The 20,281-nt window shown below is 38.9% G+C and overlaps 1 protein-coding gene across 1 annotated transcript in view; it reads right to left on the bottom strand.

The window, feature by feature from the left end:
- The window catches only part of XYLT1 (xylosyltransferase 1), a 315,876-nt gene that overhangs the window by 207,751 nt on the left and 87,844 nt on the right, over positions 1 to 20,281 (bottom strand). Inside the window, exon 2 of the mRNA XM_008173025.4 lies at positions 16,197 to 16,235. Within this exon, the coding sequence (XP_008171247.2) occupies positions 16,197 to 16,235 (39 nt within the window). The remainder of the gene's footprint in view (positions 1 to 16,196; positions 16,236 to 20,281) is intronic.

Genomic DNA, 20,281 nt, shown 5'->3' with positions numbered 1-20,281 from the left:
CTTAGAAAGGTTACCATGAATCTGATCTGGTACTTACTGATAAAGCTTCATTGATTTGTTGTTTTCATTGATTTTTGCCTTTTTTCTGTTAGTTACGCTGAACTTTCTCAAATTTATAAGGCACTTTATGTCCAGCTACTATACATCACAAGAAAGATGTGAACAATTAAAAGTTCAATAGTTAGGTCCCAATAAAGGAGCTTGTCAGATAGCCATCAAATTCTGTATGTTCCCAGTTTGTAGAAAAGCCAGATATTGTTAAAGGGACACAGTCAATTTGACAGCTAGGTAATTTATAAAAAATGCATTTCAAGCAGTTACAGGTACTACACTTGACCAAGTCCCCTGCCAATGTCACAGTTTTACATATCATATTTTACTACTCTATTTTTAGTTTCTTTCTCACAGTTGCTGTGTGAAAGACCCACAAAAACAACACTGGAAACCAACAGACTGATTACACAGGGGAAGCAGTAAAACCAAATATACACAAAGTGCAATTAAGTGAACAAAGTAAAACTGGAAACACAGAATTTTTTCCCCTTCTAATCTTTTCTGATTTCCACAATCTTGATATTACTCACAACAATAATAGAAAAACACTTCAGGGAGAAGAGTGATTTTTAAGCTGCATCCCAATAAAGGCAGGATTTCATGTAAAGGCCTTTACTTATTCAAATAATCACCTTCCCTTCATCCAAATCCCTCCTAAGAATCTCACCTCTGCTGTGAAGGCTACAAACATTTAAACTTTAAAAACTGTTCGTACTGTAACAAATGGAGTCATCATATGATTCTGTTTATGTAACTTCACCCAACCCCACCAACTCCCTCATTTGCTGTTTGTGTCTTGTCCAAAGACTAAACCATATGGGGCGGAGAGCATGTCTACCTATCTCTTCTGTGAGAGCATAATATACATAATACTAAATGAGTGGCATCAGTGCATTAAATGTAAAGTTTGACCTTCCAGGGATAACTGAAATCTACAATCCATTATTTCCAGTCTAGGCCACTGGGACTTATTCTTGCACACACATAAGGGGAACTATTGACTATAAGGTGCAGAATATGTTGATTATAAAGCAACATCAGTGGACCTCACAAATAGGGAGCCCTTGGTGGAAAGGAGGGTTAAACTTAAATCAGTGCATGTAAAGTAGGAGATCTTCAGAGGGATGCAGAAGGAACCTCAGCTTTCCCACCCAGTCCATCCCAAAGAAATATTTAGCTGTTCCTATTAGCCGTTAGAGGGAGAAAGACCAGCTGTATAAAGCTCTGATTTACACACAGCAATTTCAGAGTCCAATCTGCTTACTGAATGTCATTATAATGAACTACAGTGCCAAGTGCAGCACATAATGGACCCAATCCCACCTTCATGGAAGTCAATGGGATCTTGCCAGTGGCTTTGGACTGGGCAGGGTTGGGCCTAATCTCATAGTCACCTAACACTGGAGACAACCGCACAAAGGAGAAATGCCTTTGGAACTTTCAGGATTTTGTAGATTCAAGTCATAACATCAGAGTCTGTCCTCAGTTGCAGCTGTGCATCTCCACCGACTTCATACGAGCATAGAATTTAACCCTTACTATTGTTTCAAATTAGACTTTTGTTTAATTTTTGTTCTAAAGAAAATACACACGCACACGGGTGAGCTATAAACAGTAGGTTATTTATACTGTGAAATCTAACAGGACTAATGAAGTGGTAAATGCCAATGCCAACTACCATTTATCCTGAGTCCAAGGATTATAGGCAATGATTGCATGGGGATATTGTAGAAATGGTAATGTGCACATTTAGAAAAATATCATTAATCCAGATATTACATTGTACTTGTCAAGGGCAGCCACACAAAAATACTCAGCAAAAGTCACCCCTCAGACTCTTTTATATTAATTTATCTTCAATACTTTAAATACATTATTCTAGGGGTGTGTGTGTGCCCCCATATACAGAACATCTTTATAATCAACTAATGGCTTGTAAAAAGCACTTTTTAAATGAACGTGGGTTTAAATTGTAGTTTCAGTTGCTCTTTTTGCTCTCCCACAATATTTTCCTCTTCCGATGAATAGCCAAACTGATTTTACTCAAATTTGATAAATTACTAGTGTGTTCACTTTTTCTATGGTATATTTCAAACAATACTGTAAATACAGCTAGAACTAAAAACTTCAGTAACAACTCAACTTTATTCTGTGGATTTATGCAAATAGAGGTCCAAAGAATAGTAGCCTAATCTCAGAGAAATCAGCGTAACAGAAAGCCTAAGCAGAAGGGAGGAACACACCAAACACCTTCACAGCACTGCTTACACCTGTAATGATCACAGAGAATGAAATAAGACAAAACATAGACCCAAGGTCCTGATACCATTTTAAACAAATCCCCAAAGCAGAATGCCTTCCAGATGTTTGAGAGACAACGTTGCATGCAGTATGTAGCACAAGTTGTAAAATCAGACACCAGTAGATTATGTAGTTTTTCTTTCAAGTGTTGTACCTCCCTCTGCTGCTGCACAGAATTCATCCTGGCAACTTGCCAGTGTGATAGGTCTCCATTTATTTTATTTACACTGTGTGAAATTATACAATGGACCAGATCCTCAGGTGGTGCAAACTGGCACTGCTCCACTGAAGACAACAGAGCTATGCCGATTTACCACCAGCTGAGTATAAACTCTGCAGACAGAATTCAGTCTTTGATAAGTATTGACAGCCCTGATCAGGAAAGCACTTAAAAAATTACATACAACACACAGAAGAACATGAATGTTGCCACTTTGAAAAGAGAGGACACAGAGCAGGACAAAAAACAAATTGCAAAAAATTTTAGACACTGACCGCTAAACAAATATTGAAACTGCACTAGATACATTACAAAATATTTACAATCTGGGGACTTTCATGGGGTTTTTTTTGTTTGTTTGTTTTTTTAAAGAAAATCTGCATTTACTCTCACAAATTCTGAGTGAAATTCACTAGAGGTCTCTCTAAAGAATAGTTACTGTGTATCCAGAACATCTAGTTGGTTTAAGTACATTTTGTTTAAATGTACATTTTATCTTTGTTTATCTTTCTTCATTAGTGGAAAGATTTCTTTGACGTAATTCTGCATTTGCTCACAGAATTGTCCTAACCCAGGGTGTAATTTCAACAATCAGCCAACTCCAACACCAATAAAAAACTTTATTTTTTTAAACTTAAGCCAAGTTACCTCAATAACTAAGAATTTGTCTAGTTTATGAGAAAATGTTCAGAGTGAAATTAAATGAAGGTGCACATCAGAGTATGGTAGCTTCACTGTATGTCAGGGACAGGGTTTTAATTAACAGCTTGGTACTGAAGGAAGTTGATTGTAATTAGCATTATTTATATAGTTCCCCTTCTGTCAATATGCCCGATATAATAAAAAAGGTTGAACACAGACTAATTTTACAATTCACTTTCTATGGGAGGTTAAATGATTCACAAAAATTAACTCTTGCTGGAATACAGTGTATGTCACAGTATTGTCAATGCTGTATAGATAAACCACCACTGTTTTGATTATCACTTTCAGCAGAGAAATGCCTTAATTATCTTTTTCCTGTAAAAATTTAACCTAGGAATACATTCAGAACTAGTTAAGTACCCTGCTCAATCAAGGTCTAAAAGCTTGTGCATAACCTCAGAAATGTGAGTAAGGCCCGCTCACATTTTTGAACTCACATGTCTAAGTACCCCTGGTGAATCAGGGCTTTGGTTACCAACTTTTTATTGAAAGAAACAGATCTGTTGACAGGACAAGTTTATTTTCTCCCATCTGTGTTAAAAGAGTGATGACAGATATAAAAGATAAAGGGATATAGCTACAGTTGCCATTCTGGTTGGTCCCTCAGCAAACATCAAGGATTTAGGTCCTGATCCAAAACCTACTGAAATCAGTGGAAAGATTTCCATTGACTTCAATGAGCTTTGGATAAGGACCTTAATGGACACTAAGTTTGAACTTCTCTTGCACCCTACAAAGATGGTCCCTCCAGTAAAGGATTAAAAATAGTCCTGGGAAATATTCCAAGACTACACCTGTAGAGTCTTCCAGTGTCTACTATAAAGCAAAAACAAGAACCACTGTATTTTGGGATTATTGGGGCCTGATGAAAAATTATGGAGGGAAATGTGAAATCTGAAGATTACAGGAGCTTTTTCTTCTTTTATGCTTTTGCAGTTCATTGTGATAGTCACAATGATACCTGCTCACAGTCACCTGACTGAATCAGACTACAATCTCATTCTCTCAGGGCAAGGTCTTGTGACTACTGCACAGTCTTACCCATGGAAATATAGCAGTTTGCATAGCAGTTACCAAAAATAAGATGAAAAAATAAGTTCTAACTAAATAAATGTTATAAAACAAGATAAATGAAGTCCAGTTTCCTCTTAGGTTACTGAGCCAGGAGGATTCTTTTCAGTAGCACCTAAGGGATTTATGAGCAGAATTGCACCGCAAGTCTTTAATTTATTGGAAAAAAATCAGTATCCTAATTCACAGTAGAGCTAACCAGGCACAACTCTGTAATAGCTCCCACCCACTATTTACCAGCATGGGCTGTTTACTCACTCATTCTTTCTCCAATGCAGGATTTTCTTGTCACATTATGTAAGCAGCAAGGGATTTTTCCTGCCCCAGATCAATGAAATGTTCCCCTTTTTATTTACCAATTCTGTAGTAAATGTAAAAGGAGGAATGGCACAAAACACTTTTTAGAGATGGAGAGCAACTACTGCTATAAACTGAAATGTCCATCTCACTTGTTGAGACTGCGCTGTAGTATTACAGGACCTACATCTTCCCTTTGGAGAACAGGCAGATATATTTGCAACATCCAGCCTTTTACAAGAGCTAAATCCACATCTAATCTTGGGTTTCCTACTTCATTCTTACATGCATCTCATTAGACACTCGAGCTGTTGCATTCCAGAGCATCGCTTTTCCTGGCTCACTGTATCTGATTATGAGACAATATCATAGCAATTTGATTAGATTGAATGTTTTTTTATGGGGACTGCGTTCCTAAGACTTCAGTTGTAAGTCAATCCAAATCTACTAGTAGCTTCATGTTTCTCAGCTGGTAGCACATGCAGTTTTCTCTTCCCTTTGGCTGCAGAATGAAAGATTCTTAATCAAAAGCAAACACGCTCCTTTCAAGGAATTTCACATTTCTCCCAGTGGGCATATATCCCACTGACATTTTAGATTTTTGTTCACTTATATGCCCTGTAAATTTCCCCTTCAAAAGAGTTTCGGAGTTAAAAGAAGAAAAAATTCTATGTGCCATGGAAAGCACAGATCCCACTATGTTACCATCATTTGTTTTGTTTTTTAAAAAAAGATCTCATATTTAATATTGCCAACTCTCACCACTTTGGAGAGAGTTATGGAATTTGCAAGATTGGGTATTTTTCTTTAAGTCCAATCTCCTGGATCTATGTCACTACTTGAGAAGATCAGTTTTTTGTTGTCTGCCCACCCCCTCCCCCAATGAAAGTAAGCGTCTAGCCCTCATGAATGTAGAGAAAAGCCTGAAAACATGAACCCTAAAGACAAAAAAAAAAAAAAAACAGAAGGCAAAGAAAAAGAACCCAAACCCAATGATTATTTAAAAAAAAAAAGATTTTTAAACCAATCTCAATATTTCTGAATGGTCGAGGTTGACAATACTGCGGCTTCACCATGTAAAATGTCTTCATTTCTCAAGAGATTAGTAACGTGATGCTGAGCCCTTCACTTCCAGGATGAGAAGTTAATCCTGCCCAAGTCAGAAGTGACTGTAAGTCGTTGCTATCTGATGGCCGTTTGGCATCATGTGTGAAATCAGTCGGATAGTTTCAGTTTAGTTATCAGTACACAAAAACCACCATCACCACAACTGGCACCAACTGACAGATGTTGGCAGCCAGAACAGAGGACTTTGGCCAGTAGAATGCTCCCACGTCTATAAGTGGTTCTTTCCAAGTATTTTTGAGGGACAACAGCGTGAGGAAACTTGTACTGCTGCTGACTGACGCTCTACCCGTTCCAGGGACAAGCAGAGAAATTCAGTCTCGAGGGTTGTCAATATGGCATTGTTCAGACATACTAAATACACACAGGTCTTGAAGTGCTGTAATGAAACCTGTGTGTATAGCCCACAGAGTGCTCACTCCAGAATCGGTGCCTCATTGTCTTCTTTTTACGCAAAGATGGGGGTTAAGTGTTCTTATTTCTGGGTTTAACAAAAATGGCCAAGGGCCAGGCAGTTATTTATAGTCTAATATAGACAAAAAAGCTATTGGATTCAGAAATGATTTCAAGGGAGACTGCGTTCTTGTTAGAAATGCTACATGAGGCTATTTCCACTGTTCAAAAAGGCCACTTAACACTGAAGGACAAACATCCACTGTGAAGGCAGACTGCTACAAAACAATGACACAGTGAGAAGCTTCAACTTTGAGTTTTTATTGCATTAAACCAACAATCAGTTCCAGAGAAAGGGATTATGGGAAAACAAATAGCTTTTTATAGGACAACATTTATTTTCCTACACAATTTTCTGCAGGGCAGCACAGCTTAGTTCTAAAACTAGCTCCCTCCTTAAAGGAGAAAAAAAGCAGACAGGATTATAATAAGCAATTCTCTCCCACGGTCTCCTTAAAAGCTATCAGAGACTCCACAATGGCTAATTGGCTGGATCTTCAGGTAAGAATTGTTCTGAGCTACACTGATCTTGGCCCTGCTGAGATCAGTGTTAACCCCCTGCCCAGCCATGATACAGAGTTATTAATGATGGCAACCACTCTACTTGCAGAGCTCCCATCTCAGAATGATCTATTTTAAAATGCCAGCAGCACTGGAAGGAACAGTACACTCTGATAGAAGACTACTGCTCTGGAGGCTGGAAGGTAAATCAGGCTATTAACCGTGTCAGCCTGTTTCTGAATCCTGTCAGTCCCGAAGACATTCTCTGGCCTCCTCATAGAACCAAACGCCACCACAGCGGTTTTCAATGCTCTACTATTAAGCTATACATTTGTCAGGAAATTATCATGGTCTGGCCTGTTTTCCATGATAATTCAAACTGAGGGGGGAAAAGTCTTATTTCTGTCAGAGCAACATTTAACTGCTAAGAGTTGCAAGTGGGAAATGCCGCTGCTACAGAAGGTTTTACAAATGGGAAATGTCTCCACAGTACTGTGGCAAGCATGTAGCTTCATAGATTTCAGCACCAGAATTTGATTCACAAAACCGAGAACGTTCACGTTTCTGAGAGGGACTTCTACAACATCTCTCAGTGTGACCCTTCTTCAGCACTGACGCTTCTTCACAATCTGAACTTTCTGAACACCTCAAGCAGCTGGATTTATTTATTTTTTATTAAAACAACCTTCCACAAAAATATCTCCTCCTTTCACCCCAAAGTAGCATCTGATATATTCACTTCCCACATCCTATATTCTAGCTGTATAATTTATTTCAGGTATTTCAGAACTTAACATTTTTCAGCTTAAATTACTTTCCAAAGTTCAGGAACTGTTTTTGCAATTCACATCACTGTGGTCATTTCAATACGGATGCAAGTTATCAACTGCACTTATCAATACAGACCAATCAGACAACACTGATTTCTGAAAAAGTTAGAAAACAAGTTCATAGTCTATGCTGGCTTTATACAACAAAGGAAAACGGGCATTATATTTTCTCTTTGGTTCTGATTTTTGTTTTATTTTCTTCGGGTGGTTTTAATGGTGGTTATATATGAATAGATGTTGCATCTGATCACAGCATAAACATTGTCTTATATATTATGCATGTTAGCCCAAGTCTTAGTCATGGACCTTTCTTGAAAAGTCACCCCATCAGGTCAAACACAGCTGTGCCGGGACCAGGTGGAGACCCTAAAACTAATTTCATTTGTACGTAAAGACACTTACAAAACCACCAAGTTGGGATACCAAGTTTTGCTTTGGACTATTATGAACATAAGGGCTGTATGAAGTTTGCATCCAGATCTGGATCCAAATTTCCCCAACATGCAGAGGCCTTTTGATGACTCCTGTAACTTAAAACCAACATAGGTCTCCTGAGGTGGTGAATACATCAGCCTGCTGCACTGCCTGGCACCCAGGAAATGACTTTTAAAGCCAAAAGGTGCTTATGAGACTAAGAAGATTTTCCACACATAAACCCAAAAGCTGTGGGCAGCACACACAGGTAAGAACTCCAGTAGCTAAATGCGAACACTGCTTATTTGTTTCATTAATCTGTTAAATAGAGTTCTGCCAACCCTGCCAGCTGCAGTACTCCACGGTTCTAATGACACTAAGAATAGAGGAATCCTCAGCATCTGATCAATCCATCTATAGCACAGCTTGGAAATATACAATTTACAAAACAATCGATAATGACCTCTGTAACAGAGAGGGAAATAAAATCTCATTCTTCTTGCCTGATGTTTTTGCATAGTCTCAAATTCTTTAGGCAATTAAAACATTTTAAATCCTGCTGAGGACACAAAATTACTCAAGATAGTTAAGTCCAAAGCTGACCGCAAAGATTTATAAAGGGATCTCACAAAACTGGGTGACTGGGAGACAAAATGGGAGATGAAATTCAATGATGATAAATGCAAAGTAATGTACATTGGAAAACATAATGCCAAGTACACATCAGGGCCGCCCGGGGGGGGGGGGGGGAGGGGGGCGGCAAGTGCGGCAATTTGCCCCAGGCCCCGGGCCCTGCAGAGGCCCCCACGAGAGTTTTTCAGGGCCCCTGGAACGGAGTCCTTCACTCGCTCTGGGGGCCCCGGAAAACTCTCGCAGGGCCCTGGCCCCCAGAGCTTCTTCCACTCTGGGTCTTCGGTGGCAATTCAGCGGCGGGGGGTCCCTCCACTCCGGGACCCGCCGCCAAAGACCCTAGGCCCCCGGAATCCTCTGGGTGGCCCTGCTACACATACAAAATCATGGGGTCTACATTACCTGTTACCACTCAAGAAAGATTTTGGAGTCATCATGATTAGTTCTTTGAAAACATCTGCTCAATGTGCAGCGGCAGTCAAAAAGGCTAACAATGTTAGGAACTATTAGGAAAGGGATAGATAATAAGACAGAAAATACCATAATGCCTCCACTATATAAATCCATGGTATGCCCAAACCTTGAATACCACGTGCAGTTCTGGTCACCCCAGCTCAAAAAACATGTATCAGAACTGGAAAAAGTACAGAGAAGGGAAACAAAAATTATTAGGGCTTCCATCTGAGGAGAGATTTAAAACACTGGGACTGTTCATCTTGGAAAAGATGATTGAGGAGGGGGGATATGACAGAGATCTATAAAAAAAAGAATGGCGTGGAGAAAGTGAATAAGGAAGTGTTATTTACCCCTTCGCATACCACAAGACCCAGGGTCACCCAATGAAATTAATAGGCAGCAGATTTAAAACAAACATAAGGAAGAATTTCTGCACAGAACACATGGTCAACCTGTGGAACTCATTACCAGGAGATATTGTGAAGGACAAAATTATAACTGGGTTCAAAAAAGAATTAGATAAGTTCATGGAGAATAGGTCCATTAATGGCTATTAGCCAAAATGGTCCAGTATGCAACCCCATGCTCTTGGTGTCCCTAATCCTCTGATTGCCAGAAGCTGGGACTGGATGACAGGAGATGGATCACTCAGCAATTGTCCTGTTCATTCCCTTTGAAACATCTTGCCCCGGCCACTGACAGAAAACAGGATACTGGTTCTAGATGGACTGTTGGTCTGACCCAGTATGGCTGTACTTATGACAGTACATTTGGCCATTTGTGTTTCTGTAGATGGAAAGATATGAGGGGGGAAAACTGAACAGCCACTCCTCCTTGATGTAAATAAGATCAGGCTAACATGAGAAATATGGCCCTAAATAATGGTGTCATTCTCAGGACACATGTTTCAGATGTAAGGTATGACTGTCTCAATGAATGAGAATTACACTGGTTCTGTGGTCTTCCTTATGTGAACATGTTCTTACATGATGTCAAAAATAAAGCCACCTGACTCTTTCGCTCTCTCTCTGAAAGAATTCTGCCAATCCTGGTTATCCCGACTAACTAGAGATTGTTTCATGCCATCTGGTTCAGTTTTTTAAGAGCATAGTGAGATTTAAAGATAGGAAACAGAGTGTTTTTATTATTAAGTAAGTTAACACAGAGTACCTGTTGTAATTCTGTTTTAGTTAACTGAGGTATAAATTTGGCCCATTTTTTCTAAAACACTAAAATGCACAAGACTTGTTTTTAAAACGTACTTATCCAATACAGAAAACAAATATGATCATGATGTAAATAGTGGTGTAATTAACATAGCAGGGCTACATTAGGTATAAAATTCAGGTTTAAGTAGTAAAATAGTATACTTGCAACGAATTGCCATACAGTGGGTACTGAAAAAAAAAATGCAACATAACGTCCGCCATCATTCATGCCATCCTAAATGTTTGCCTATTAGCATCCATGACAACTTCACTTGCTTACATAACATCTGGATTTCACGCCATGTGAACATCATTTTGCCACACAGTGGAGGTAAATCTGTCACTTTTGGATTCCCCTTGAAGACAACTGATTAACAGTAGTTTATTAATCTTTGACACCAAGTCAATACCCTTGACAAGTTGCACTTATTACGTGTCACTGATAGAAATTCTGAGATCTGAAATCTTTATTCATGTGATGGAATCTAGACAGGGAGCCTGACCTACAGGAGGAGAGTAGAGGCAGAAGGTACTTGAACTACAACTCCCATGAGGCACTGCAGTAGCATAGGTAGACACAGATTAATGTCAAACTGAAAAAAAATGTGATATTTTGATTCAGGTAGCAAACTGAAAATGTTTTTATTTGGGTCAACCCAACCTGAAACAAAATATTTAATTTAGATTTTTTCCAATGGAAACTTGAACATTTTTGGCAAATTTCCATTAAAAAAAATTTCAAATTCAGGAAAAATGCATTTTCCTCTGAAAAAACATTTCAACAGATAATTCTTGACCCGCTGAAATGTACATTCTTTACAAACGTGGGAAACTTCACTGAGTTCTATAGGTGTATAACGGAGGGCAGAATATAGCCCTATAACTTTTATTAGAGCTGTCAAGCGATTAACAAAAAAGTAATCACAATTAATCACACTGGTAAACAATAAAAGAATACCATTTATTTACATATTTTTGGATGTTTTCTACATTTTCAAATATATTTATTTCAATTACAACATAGAATACAAAGTATACACTGCTCACTTTATATGTATTTTTATTACAAATATTTGCACTGTAAAAAACAAAAAAGAAATAGTATTTTTCAATTCACCTCCTACACATACTGTGGTGCAATCTCTTTGTCATGAAAGTTGAACTTACAAATGTAGAATTATGTACAAAAAATAACCGAATTCAAAAATAAAACAATGTAAAACTTTAGAGCCTACAAATCCACTCAGTCCTATTTCTTGTTCAGCCAATCACTCAGACAAACAAGTTTGTTTACATTTGCAGGAGATAATGTTGCCCGTTTCTTGTTCATAATGTCACCTGAAAGTGAGAGCAGGCATTCGCATGGCACTGTTGTAGCTGGTGTTGCAAGATATTTACGTGTCAGATGCACTAAAGATTCATATATCCCTTCAGGCTTCAACCACCATTCCAGAAGACATGCATCCATCCTGATGATAGCTTCTGCTCGATAATGATCCAAAGCAGTGTGGACTGATGCAAGGACAAGTCAGAGTCCTGCACTTAGGATGGAAGAATCCCATTCACTGTTACAGACTAGGGACTGAATGGCTAGGAAGCAGTTCTGCAGAAAAGGATCTAGGGGTTACAGTGGACGAGAAGCTGGATATGAGTCAACAGTGTGCCCTTGTTGCCAAGAAGGCTAATGGCATTTTGGCCTGTAGAAGTAGGGGCATTGCCAGCAGATCGAGGGACATGATCATTCCCCTCTATCGACATTGGTGAGGCCTCATCTGGAGTACTGTGTTCAGGTTTGGGCCCCACACTACAAGAAGGAGGTGGAAAAATTGGAAAGAATCCAGCAGAGGGCAACAAAAATGATTAGAAGGCTGGAGCACATGACTTATGAGGAGAGGCTGAGGGAAATGGGATTGTTTAATCTGCAGAAGAGAAGAATGAGGGGGGACTTGATAGCTGCTTTCAACTACCTGAAAGGGGGTTCCAAAGAGGATGGATATAGACTGTTCTCTGTGGTACCAGATGACAGAACCAGGAGTAATGGTCTCAAGTTGCAGTGGGGGAGGTTTAGGTTGGATATTAGGAAAACTTTTTCACTAGGAGGGTGGTGAAGCACTGGAATGGGTTACCTAGGGAGATGGTGGAATCTCCTTCCTTAGCGGTTTTTAAAGGCAGGCTTGACAAAGCCCTGGCTGGGATTTAGTTGGGAATTGGTCCTGCTTTGAGCAGGGGGTTGGACTAGATGACTTCCTGAGGTCCCTTCCAACTCTGATATTCTATGATTCTATGTTCATTTTCATCATCTGAGTCAGATTCCACCAGCAGAAGGCTGATTTTCTTCTTTGGTGGTTCGGGTTCTGTAGTTTCCGGATCGGAGTGTTGCTCTTATAAGACATCTGAAAGCATGCTCCACACCCCATCCCGACCAGATTTTGGAAGGCACTTTAGATTCTTAAACCTTGGGTCGAGTGCTGTAGCTATCCTTAGAAATTTCACATTGGTACCTTCTTTGCGTTTTGCCAAATCTGCTGTGAAAGTGTTCTTAAAATGAACATGTGCTGGGTCATCATCCGAGTCTGCTATAACATGAAATATATGGCAGAATGTGGGTAAAACAGAACAGGAGACATACAATTCTCCCCCAAGGAATTGTCACAAATTTAATTAACGCATTATTTTTTTAATGAGTGTCATCAGCATGGAAGCATGTTCTCTGGAATGGTGGTCGAAGCATGAAGGGGCATATGAATGTTTAGCATATCTGGCATGTAAATACCTTGCAACGCCGGCTACAAAAGTGCCATGTGAATGCCTGCTCTCTCTTTCAGGTGACATTGTAAATAAGCGGTCAGCAATATCTCCCGTAAATGTAAACAAGCTTGTTTGTCTTAGCAATTGGCTAAACAAGAAGTAGGACTGAGTGGACTTGTAGGCTCTAAATATTTACATTGTTTTGTTTTTGAGTGCAGTTATGCAACAACAAAAAATCTACATTTGTAAGTTACACTTTCACAATTAAGAGATTGCACTACAGTACTTGAATGAGGTGAACTGAAAAATACTAATTCTTTTATCATTTTTACAGTGCAAATATTTGTAATAAAAATAATATAAAGTGAGTACTGCACACTTTGTATTCTGTGTTGTAATAGAAATCAATATATTTGAAAATGTAGAAAAACATCCACAAATATTTAATAAATTTCAATTGGTATTTTATTGTTTAATGGTGTGATTAATCACAATTAATTTTTTTGAGTTAATCACGTGAGTTAACTGTGATTAATCGACAGCCCTAATTTTTACCCTCCCAACAGATAAATCCACAAAATGTGTACTTATTAATTTCTATCATTAGTCTCTCTACACAAACTTTTTTCCAAACTGTACCTTCTCTCTTCTTTACCATCACAAAATAACATTAAAAAATTAAGCAAAAAAGCAGTATAACAGCAGCATATAAAAATCAATTTAAATGATTGAAATTTTCATTAATTTGATAAACAAGTGACTAACCAACCACATGTCAGGTTACTTTAGCATTTTAACTATTCTGTATTAAAACTGCAAAAACCAAGATGTATTCTTGCAAGCATTCTTCATGCACACACTAACTCACCTCCCATTTCCTTTAGCAGAGCCATCCTGTCCATTAATCTGCAAAGTCCATCTTAATTAGAGAAATTTAAAAGGAGTAGACCAAGCACAGCTGGTTGAAGTTTTGCGATATTGATTTTTTTTTTTTTAATAAAAAAGTGTTCACCAACATTTGTAAAATTGCCAATAGCCCTACAGCTGGTCCAAAAACGGGGGGGAAAATAGTCAATAAAAATTCATCAAAAGCCCAAAACACAATTTTTAAGGGGTTGGGGGAGGGTTCAAAATGTCAATCAAACTAGAACTGAGGAGAGAATCATAGGATGGTGGAGATGGTGTTGTCAAACCAGCTGATTCATCCCACCATTATTGAGGATGCCAACCTATCAAAGCATCCACACAGCAGCAGCCTTATTTTCAATCCCCCAGGAAACAAACAAAAAAAGAGAGAGAAATAACGTGGGAGGGATTGTAAAATCATCATACTAGAACAAAACCCCTCACTAACTAACTAAATTAACTTTTTATTTGAATTTGCAAAAATGACAAAGTTGCTGATTATTTTTAACATGAGGCTTTTCATAGCAAACAAACCAGAGCTCCCTCCTCTCCAATTAGGGCTCAATCTTGCAACTGCTGTACATATGCAATTGCCAGTGAACTCAGTGGCAGCTGTGGATACAGTATGGACTAGCTCTTCTCTTTGAGAATCTAAACCCTTCTGATCATTTTCCTAAATGTGGCAGAAAGAAATATGCTGCAGCAAACAGAACATATCCTTTGACCTTCAGCTATCACAGTTGTGGCGCACAGGTTAAGTTCTCTCTTACTGTGAGAGATACAATCACTTGATTCCCTCTCCTTGCCATGCCCCACTAGATCTCAGCAGTCATGTTTGAGCCACCTCTATCAGCTCACAGTGCTATGGGAAATAAAGGTTTCACACAAAAAGAGTTGTTCTCAGCCCTGACAATTAATTTCAAGATAAGGAGACAGACGTTTTTTTATGTGAATTGATACCAACTATCTAGATTCAGAAACGGATATAGCCTTCTAGTGATATTGGTAGAAATATCAATGTGTAAAAATACACTTAATTTGTCTTCATTATTAAACAATTTTTTTTTCTCTTTCTCTCCTGGAAATGTTAAAAGCCCACTAAAAACACAGTGATGTCAGGAGCCACTTGGCACTCTCATTGGTAGTCTTAGCAAGGAATTAATAGGCATGAAAAATGAACTACACTCAGATCAGGGAAGATGCAATTTGGCAGAGCAGCATAAGAAAATTTGTACTTGTTCCGTGGCTAAATGGAAGACCTCAATCTGTAGTGCTGTTCTTTTAATTTTTCAAGAGTATGACATTCTTACACTTACACACACACACACACACACACACACACGGCACTGTTTATTCTGAACACATACACACGAACACACAGACACTGCATTGTTTATTCTACTGAATAAGCTTTTTAAGTCTAGTCAATGGAAGGTAACAGATCCCTTCAAAGTAAGATCTCAGGTCTTAGAAGCTATTTCTAGGTAACTTCCTTTCAAATCAGTAATGAACAGGCCTTGCTAATTACCATATTGTTCAATTCCCTGCAATTTATGACTCACTAATATGAAGAGACTTGTACTGTCATAACTACTTTGTAGTTTGATACTGCTCTACCAAGACCCTCCGACCCCATATAATAACAATTGTGCCAACCCAACCCTATCAATCACACCCTATAGGGTTGTTTCCCAGAGAAGGGGGTATGAAAAAGGATGGAATGAGCTTGGTGCAGCCACCAATATACTGTAAAATAGTTAACAATTCTCCACTGGGAAAGTCTAATGGAAGCCCAAGTTAGAAAATTTTATCTCTATTTGGAGAAATTGGAAATGTATATGTCTCATCTTCAGTATGTCAATGCTATTGCCTCAGCAGTCTCCCAAAGATCAAGGCGAATGGAAATCAATGCTGCTGCCTTATTAGGAAACACAAATCAAAGACTTGGTGACTTTGTAAAAACCCCTCTGTCACTTTGATCTTTTGGTGCCAAGCATTTCCACAGATTCATTACTGTGCATTGTTATGTTTTAGGAAGAAATCTTTACCTGCACTATCTGGGAAGCTGAGCTGGGCAAATGGAAGAGGGGAGACTCTCATGTATTGACAGTTGTTTTGCCTTTAAAATGATGTCCTCTGCTCTGATTATGTGGTACAGATTTCAATTAAGTTCAATCAAGATTTGAGATGATGGCACTGCCTTGTCACTCTGGAAGCAGGTACACTCCAGAACATCCTACAAGTTAAACAAATACAGGGGGGAAAAACAGTACTAACCTGGGTCTCCAAGCCGGTGTAGGGACGGGGTGGCTGGTCCTGTAAAAAGAAAGCAGAAGGAAATTGTGACAGTCTATACCATTATGTTCACCACTTTTACAAGACTACAATACATTTTGTACAGAGTATGCCTTATGAGGTATCATTTAAAAACTCATAATCTGCGGAACATTATTGTCCTGGTAAATTGTATACACATATACAAAATCTCATGTATAAAATATTCTACTGTATAACATTGTTATAACATGTTCCAAGTTTAGAAAAGCAGGCACAAACCAATCTTTTAGAGACAAAAGAAACACTGGCACCCAGCCAGATATCGGCATAATCAAATGGATTATGATGGGTTATCACCACGTTTATCCTCCATTCTTTGGCAGGAAAAAGGGTGCAAGCAAGAACTTTACATATTAGCAATGAAAACAGCTTCAGGTCCAGTGTAATCAGACTGGCTGTCACCTGAACCCCAGCTGGAGATAATCCTCAAGAAGTGGAGAATGGTATAAGAATAGAGGGGACCGCCTCACCTCTGTCCCCCCATCTCCACTCATGGCAGCTACAAAACTCTTGAAAGACAAAGGAAGCATCATTGAACTGGGGAAGAGGTGCTGGCTGGAAGGCTTTTCGGCCAGTACAGACTGCTGTAAGCATATAATGAGATAAAACCTTTGCTTTGAATCCATTTAGCTTGCTAAATTAGGTATTAGTTTGCGATTTATCTTTTTATTTTCTTTGTAACCAATTCTGACTTTTATGACTCATTACTTGTAGTCACTTAAAATCTATCTTTCTATAGTTAATAAATTTGTTTTATTCCTTTATCTAAACCAGTGTGTGTTTGGATTGAAGTGTTTGGAAACCACCACCTGAGATAACAGGGTCTGTGCATATCATTTTCCTTTGATGAAAGGATGGACTTTCTATGAGTTTGCATTGTCCAGTAGAATGCTGGGCAGTACAAGATGCACATTTCTGGGGGGACAAGGCTGGGACTGGGAATTTCTTGGTGTCACTCTGCAATATAATTCATGAGTGGCTAGCAGAGCATTCATGTAACATAGCTGCGAGTGATTTTGCACCCTGGAGGCTGTGTGTGAGCAGCATCAGAAGTGGTGGCTCTTATAGCAAAGCAATGTAAAAGGCATCCCAAGCTGGACAGCAAAAGGGACACAGCTGTTCAGTAGCATCCCTGGGGAATGTCACAGAAATAGACAGTCTTCAGAATACTGAGAAGATGGGACTTTTTTAAGCTGTTATTGACTAGGCAAGATGACACCAAAGAAACAAGTGTTTACTCTAGCACAGACTTCTCAAATGTTATCGTCTTAAGATAGCGTACCTTTCATATACACCTCTCTTCCACTCCCACACAAAGCATATGCCAGCTATAATATTTGGTTGCGTGGGATAAAAGTAATATTAGAAGAGTATTAGGGAGACCACATAGGTTTCAGAATAGACTCAGGGTCATATGAGGCACTTATATCATTGATCTCCTATTTTGGTTTTCATATTTTTCCTGCTCTGTTCTATTTTTACATTGCAATACAATTGATCTGTGTGTCTTTAAAGTTTTTGAGCTCTTTCAGAAAGTTAACTGGAGACTTTGGCAATGTGTAGAGCTGGTTGGAGAACTGAAAACCTTTCACACACAATATTTGTGATTATGCCCATTTTTTCATCAAAATTTCATTCTGATGATCCAAGTAGCTTTAATAATGTGTCATTATATTTAAGTAAATAGTTCTAGCTTTGTAGTGTATATCTTCTTTTGTGTACAAAGTAAGAACTCTTATCTCAACTTGGTTAGGGGTCCAAAGCTTATTAAAGAACTCCTAAATACTAAAGCCCAAAAAATGTCCATATGGCCAGTTAATTAACAGGTCCTAAGAAAAAGATAATATCCTTGCAAGAAGCTACATCAGGAGTAGGCTTTGCAGAATTAGATGTGGGGTTTTTATATAATTTTGGAAGATAGTATTTATGTCGATTTTTAAGCATTTGCTTTGATTTTTATCAATTTAAAATGTTCACCGTTGAGCAAAATTATGTGGTGAGCATTTTATTCCACTTATTTTGAAGCATTTTCTCCAAAATTTTAAATTTTCATAGTTGTGAAAAATTATGGGGAGATCATGAAACAATTAATTAGAGTAGGTTTTGAGATTCAAAAATTTAAAACTTTATAGATGTTAAAACACAAATTGTGAACATCACATGTCAACGTATACAAAGTAAATATCTCTAAATCAAACTAATAAGTTCTCTTCTTACTTTGCCTATTTGTAAATTTCAGTTATCATTGGAAATATTTTTTCCTCGGTTTCAAACCCAATCATTAGTGTTTTGGGACTAGCTCTCAAACAAAATATTTAAAGAAACGTCTTTTAAAGTACAAAAGGTACACTTTAAAAGCTTCAGTCCTGCTGGCCCAAGGTATTACTGCAGGGTCTCACTTTCTATAGCATCCTGTTTAATTGGAAAAGCTAACGAAGTGGAACCAGGTCAATGGTGCTTTCTCTTTAATCCATCACGTCTGTCGAAATTAGAAGTAGGGTAAATTCTGGCCTGTCAGATTATAAGGCCCCTGGGAATAAGAGTTTTAATATCCCAGGATACTTCAGCTAAATGTGATTCTTTTTTTCCCCCCGCAGAACCACAGTGTGTAACAAGTAGCTAGCTTCCTTCCTTTCCCCTTAAAGACTACACAAAATGCAGTTAACGTTTGCATGTGACCATAGCCAGTTTTTGGTTTAATACATTTTTTATTACTGTACTAATGAAGGGGCCTTTTAATCAGCCCAGAATGAAGATTACCAGTTGAGTACAGAGATGCCTTGTAGCCAACTGCCTCTCTTTTTCCCCAAGCAATAAATAAGTTATGTGATATCTGCCAGCAGTTTATGCACAGCTGAGAAGTATCAAAGTCTTACCTCTAATCCAACATCTAGTGATCTTATCAACATATTCAAACACTGAATATAGCTACTGCTCACACATGGATGTTATCTGACCACAGACCAAATGATACTAAGAGTTGTAGGATGTGCAGAAACATGGATGGTATCCACTAATGATTTCACTCAGCTAAATTAGATGATTTAATGAGTAGATGACAAAGAGTCCTGTGGCACCTTATAGATTAACAGACGTATTGGAGCATAAGATTTCGTAGGTGAATACCCAGTTCGTCAGATGCATGTAGTGGAAATTTCCAGAGGCAGGTAAAAATATGTAGGAGATAACGAGGTTAGTTCAATCAGGGAGGATGAGGCCCTCTTCTAGCAGTTGAGATGTGAACACCAAGGGAGGAGAAACTGCTTTTGTAGTTGGCTAGCCATTCACAGTCTTTGTTTAATCCTGAGCTGATGGTGTCAAATTTGCAAAAGAACCGAAGCTCAGCAGTTTCTCTTTGAAGTCTGGTCCTCAAGTTTTTTTGCTGCAGGATGGCTATCTTTAAATCTGCTATTGTGTGTCCAGGGAGATTGAAGCATTCTCCTACAGGTTTTTGTACATTCAGTTCATTTGCAAATTTGACACCATCAGCTCAGGACTAAACAAAGACTGTGTGACAGACCCAGACTAGTAGGGTACAGGAGTCTGGTAGAGGGCAAATATACTGGTCACTGGATGAGTAGTTTTCTGTTCCCTGAGTGACCAGAGAAGGGGCTGCACTAGAGTAATCAGGAACCTGCTAGAACCAGTTAAGGCAGGCAGGCTAATTAGGACACCTGGAACCAATTAAGAAGAAGCTTCTAGAATCAATTAAGGCAGGCTAATCAGGGCACCTGGGTTTTAAAAAGCGCACTTCAGTTGGTGGTGGGAGTGTGAGGAGCTGGGAGCAAGAGGCGCAAGGAGCTGAGAGTGAGAGTGAGAGGGTGTGCTGCTGGAGGACTGAGGAGCACAAGCGTTATCAGACACCGGGAGGAAGGTCCTGTGGTGAGAACAAGGAAGGTGTTTGGAGGAGGCCATGGGGAAGTAGCCCTGGGAATTGTAGCTGTCATGCAGCTGTTACAGGAGGCACTATAGACAGCTGCAGTCCACAGGGCCCTGGGCTGGAACCCGGAGTAGAGGGCGGGCCC

Source organism: Chrysemys picta, chromosome 10 (genome assembly GCF_011386835.1).
Source record: "Chrysemys picta bellii isolate R12L10 chromosome 10, ASM1138683v2, whole genome shotgun sequence".
NCBI lineage: Eukaryota > Metazoa > Chordata > Testudines > Emydidae > Chrysemys > Chrysemys picta.
The sequence above is the reverse complement of the archived record's forward strand: the minus strand, read 5'-3'. Positions and strand labels throughout refer to the sequence as shown.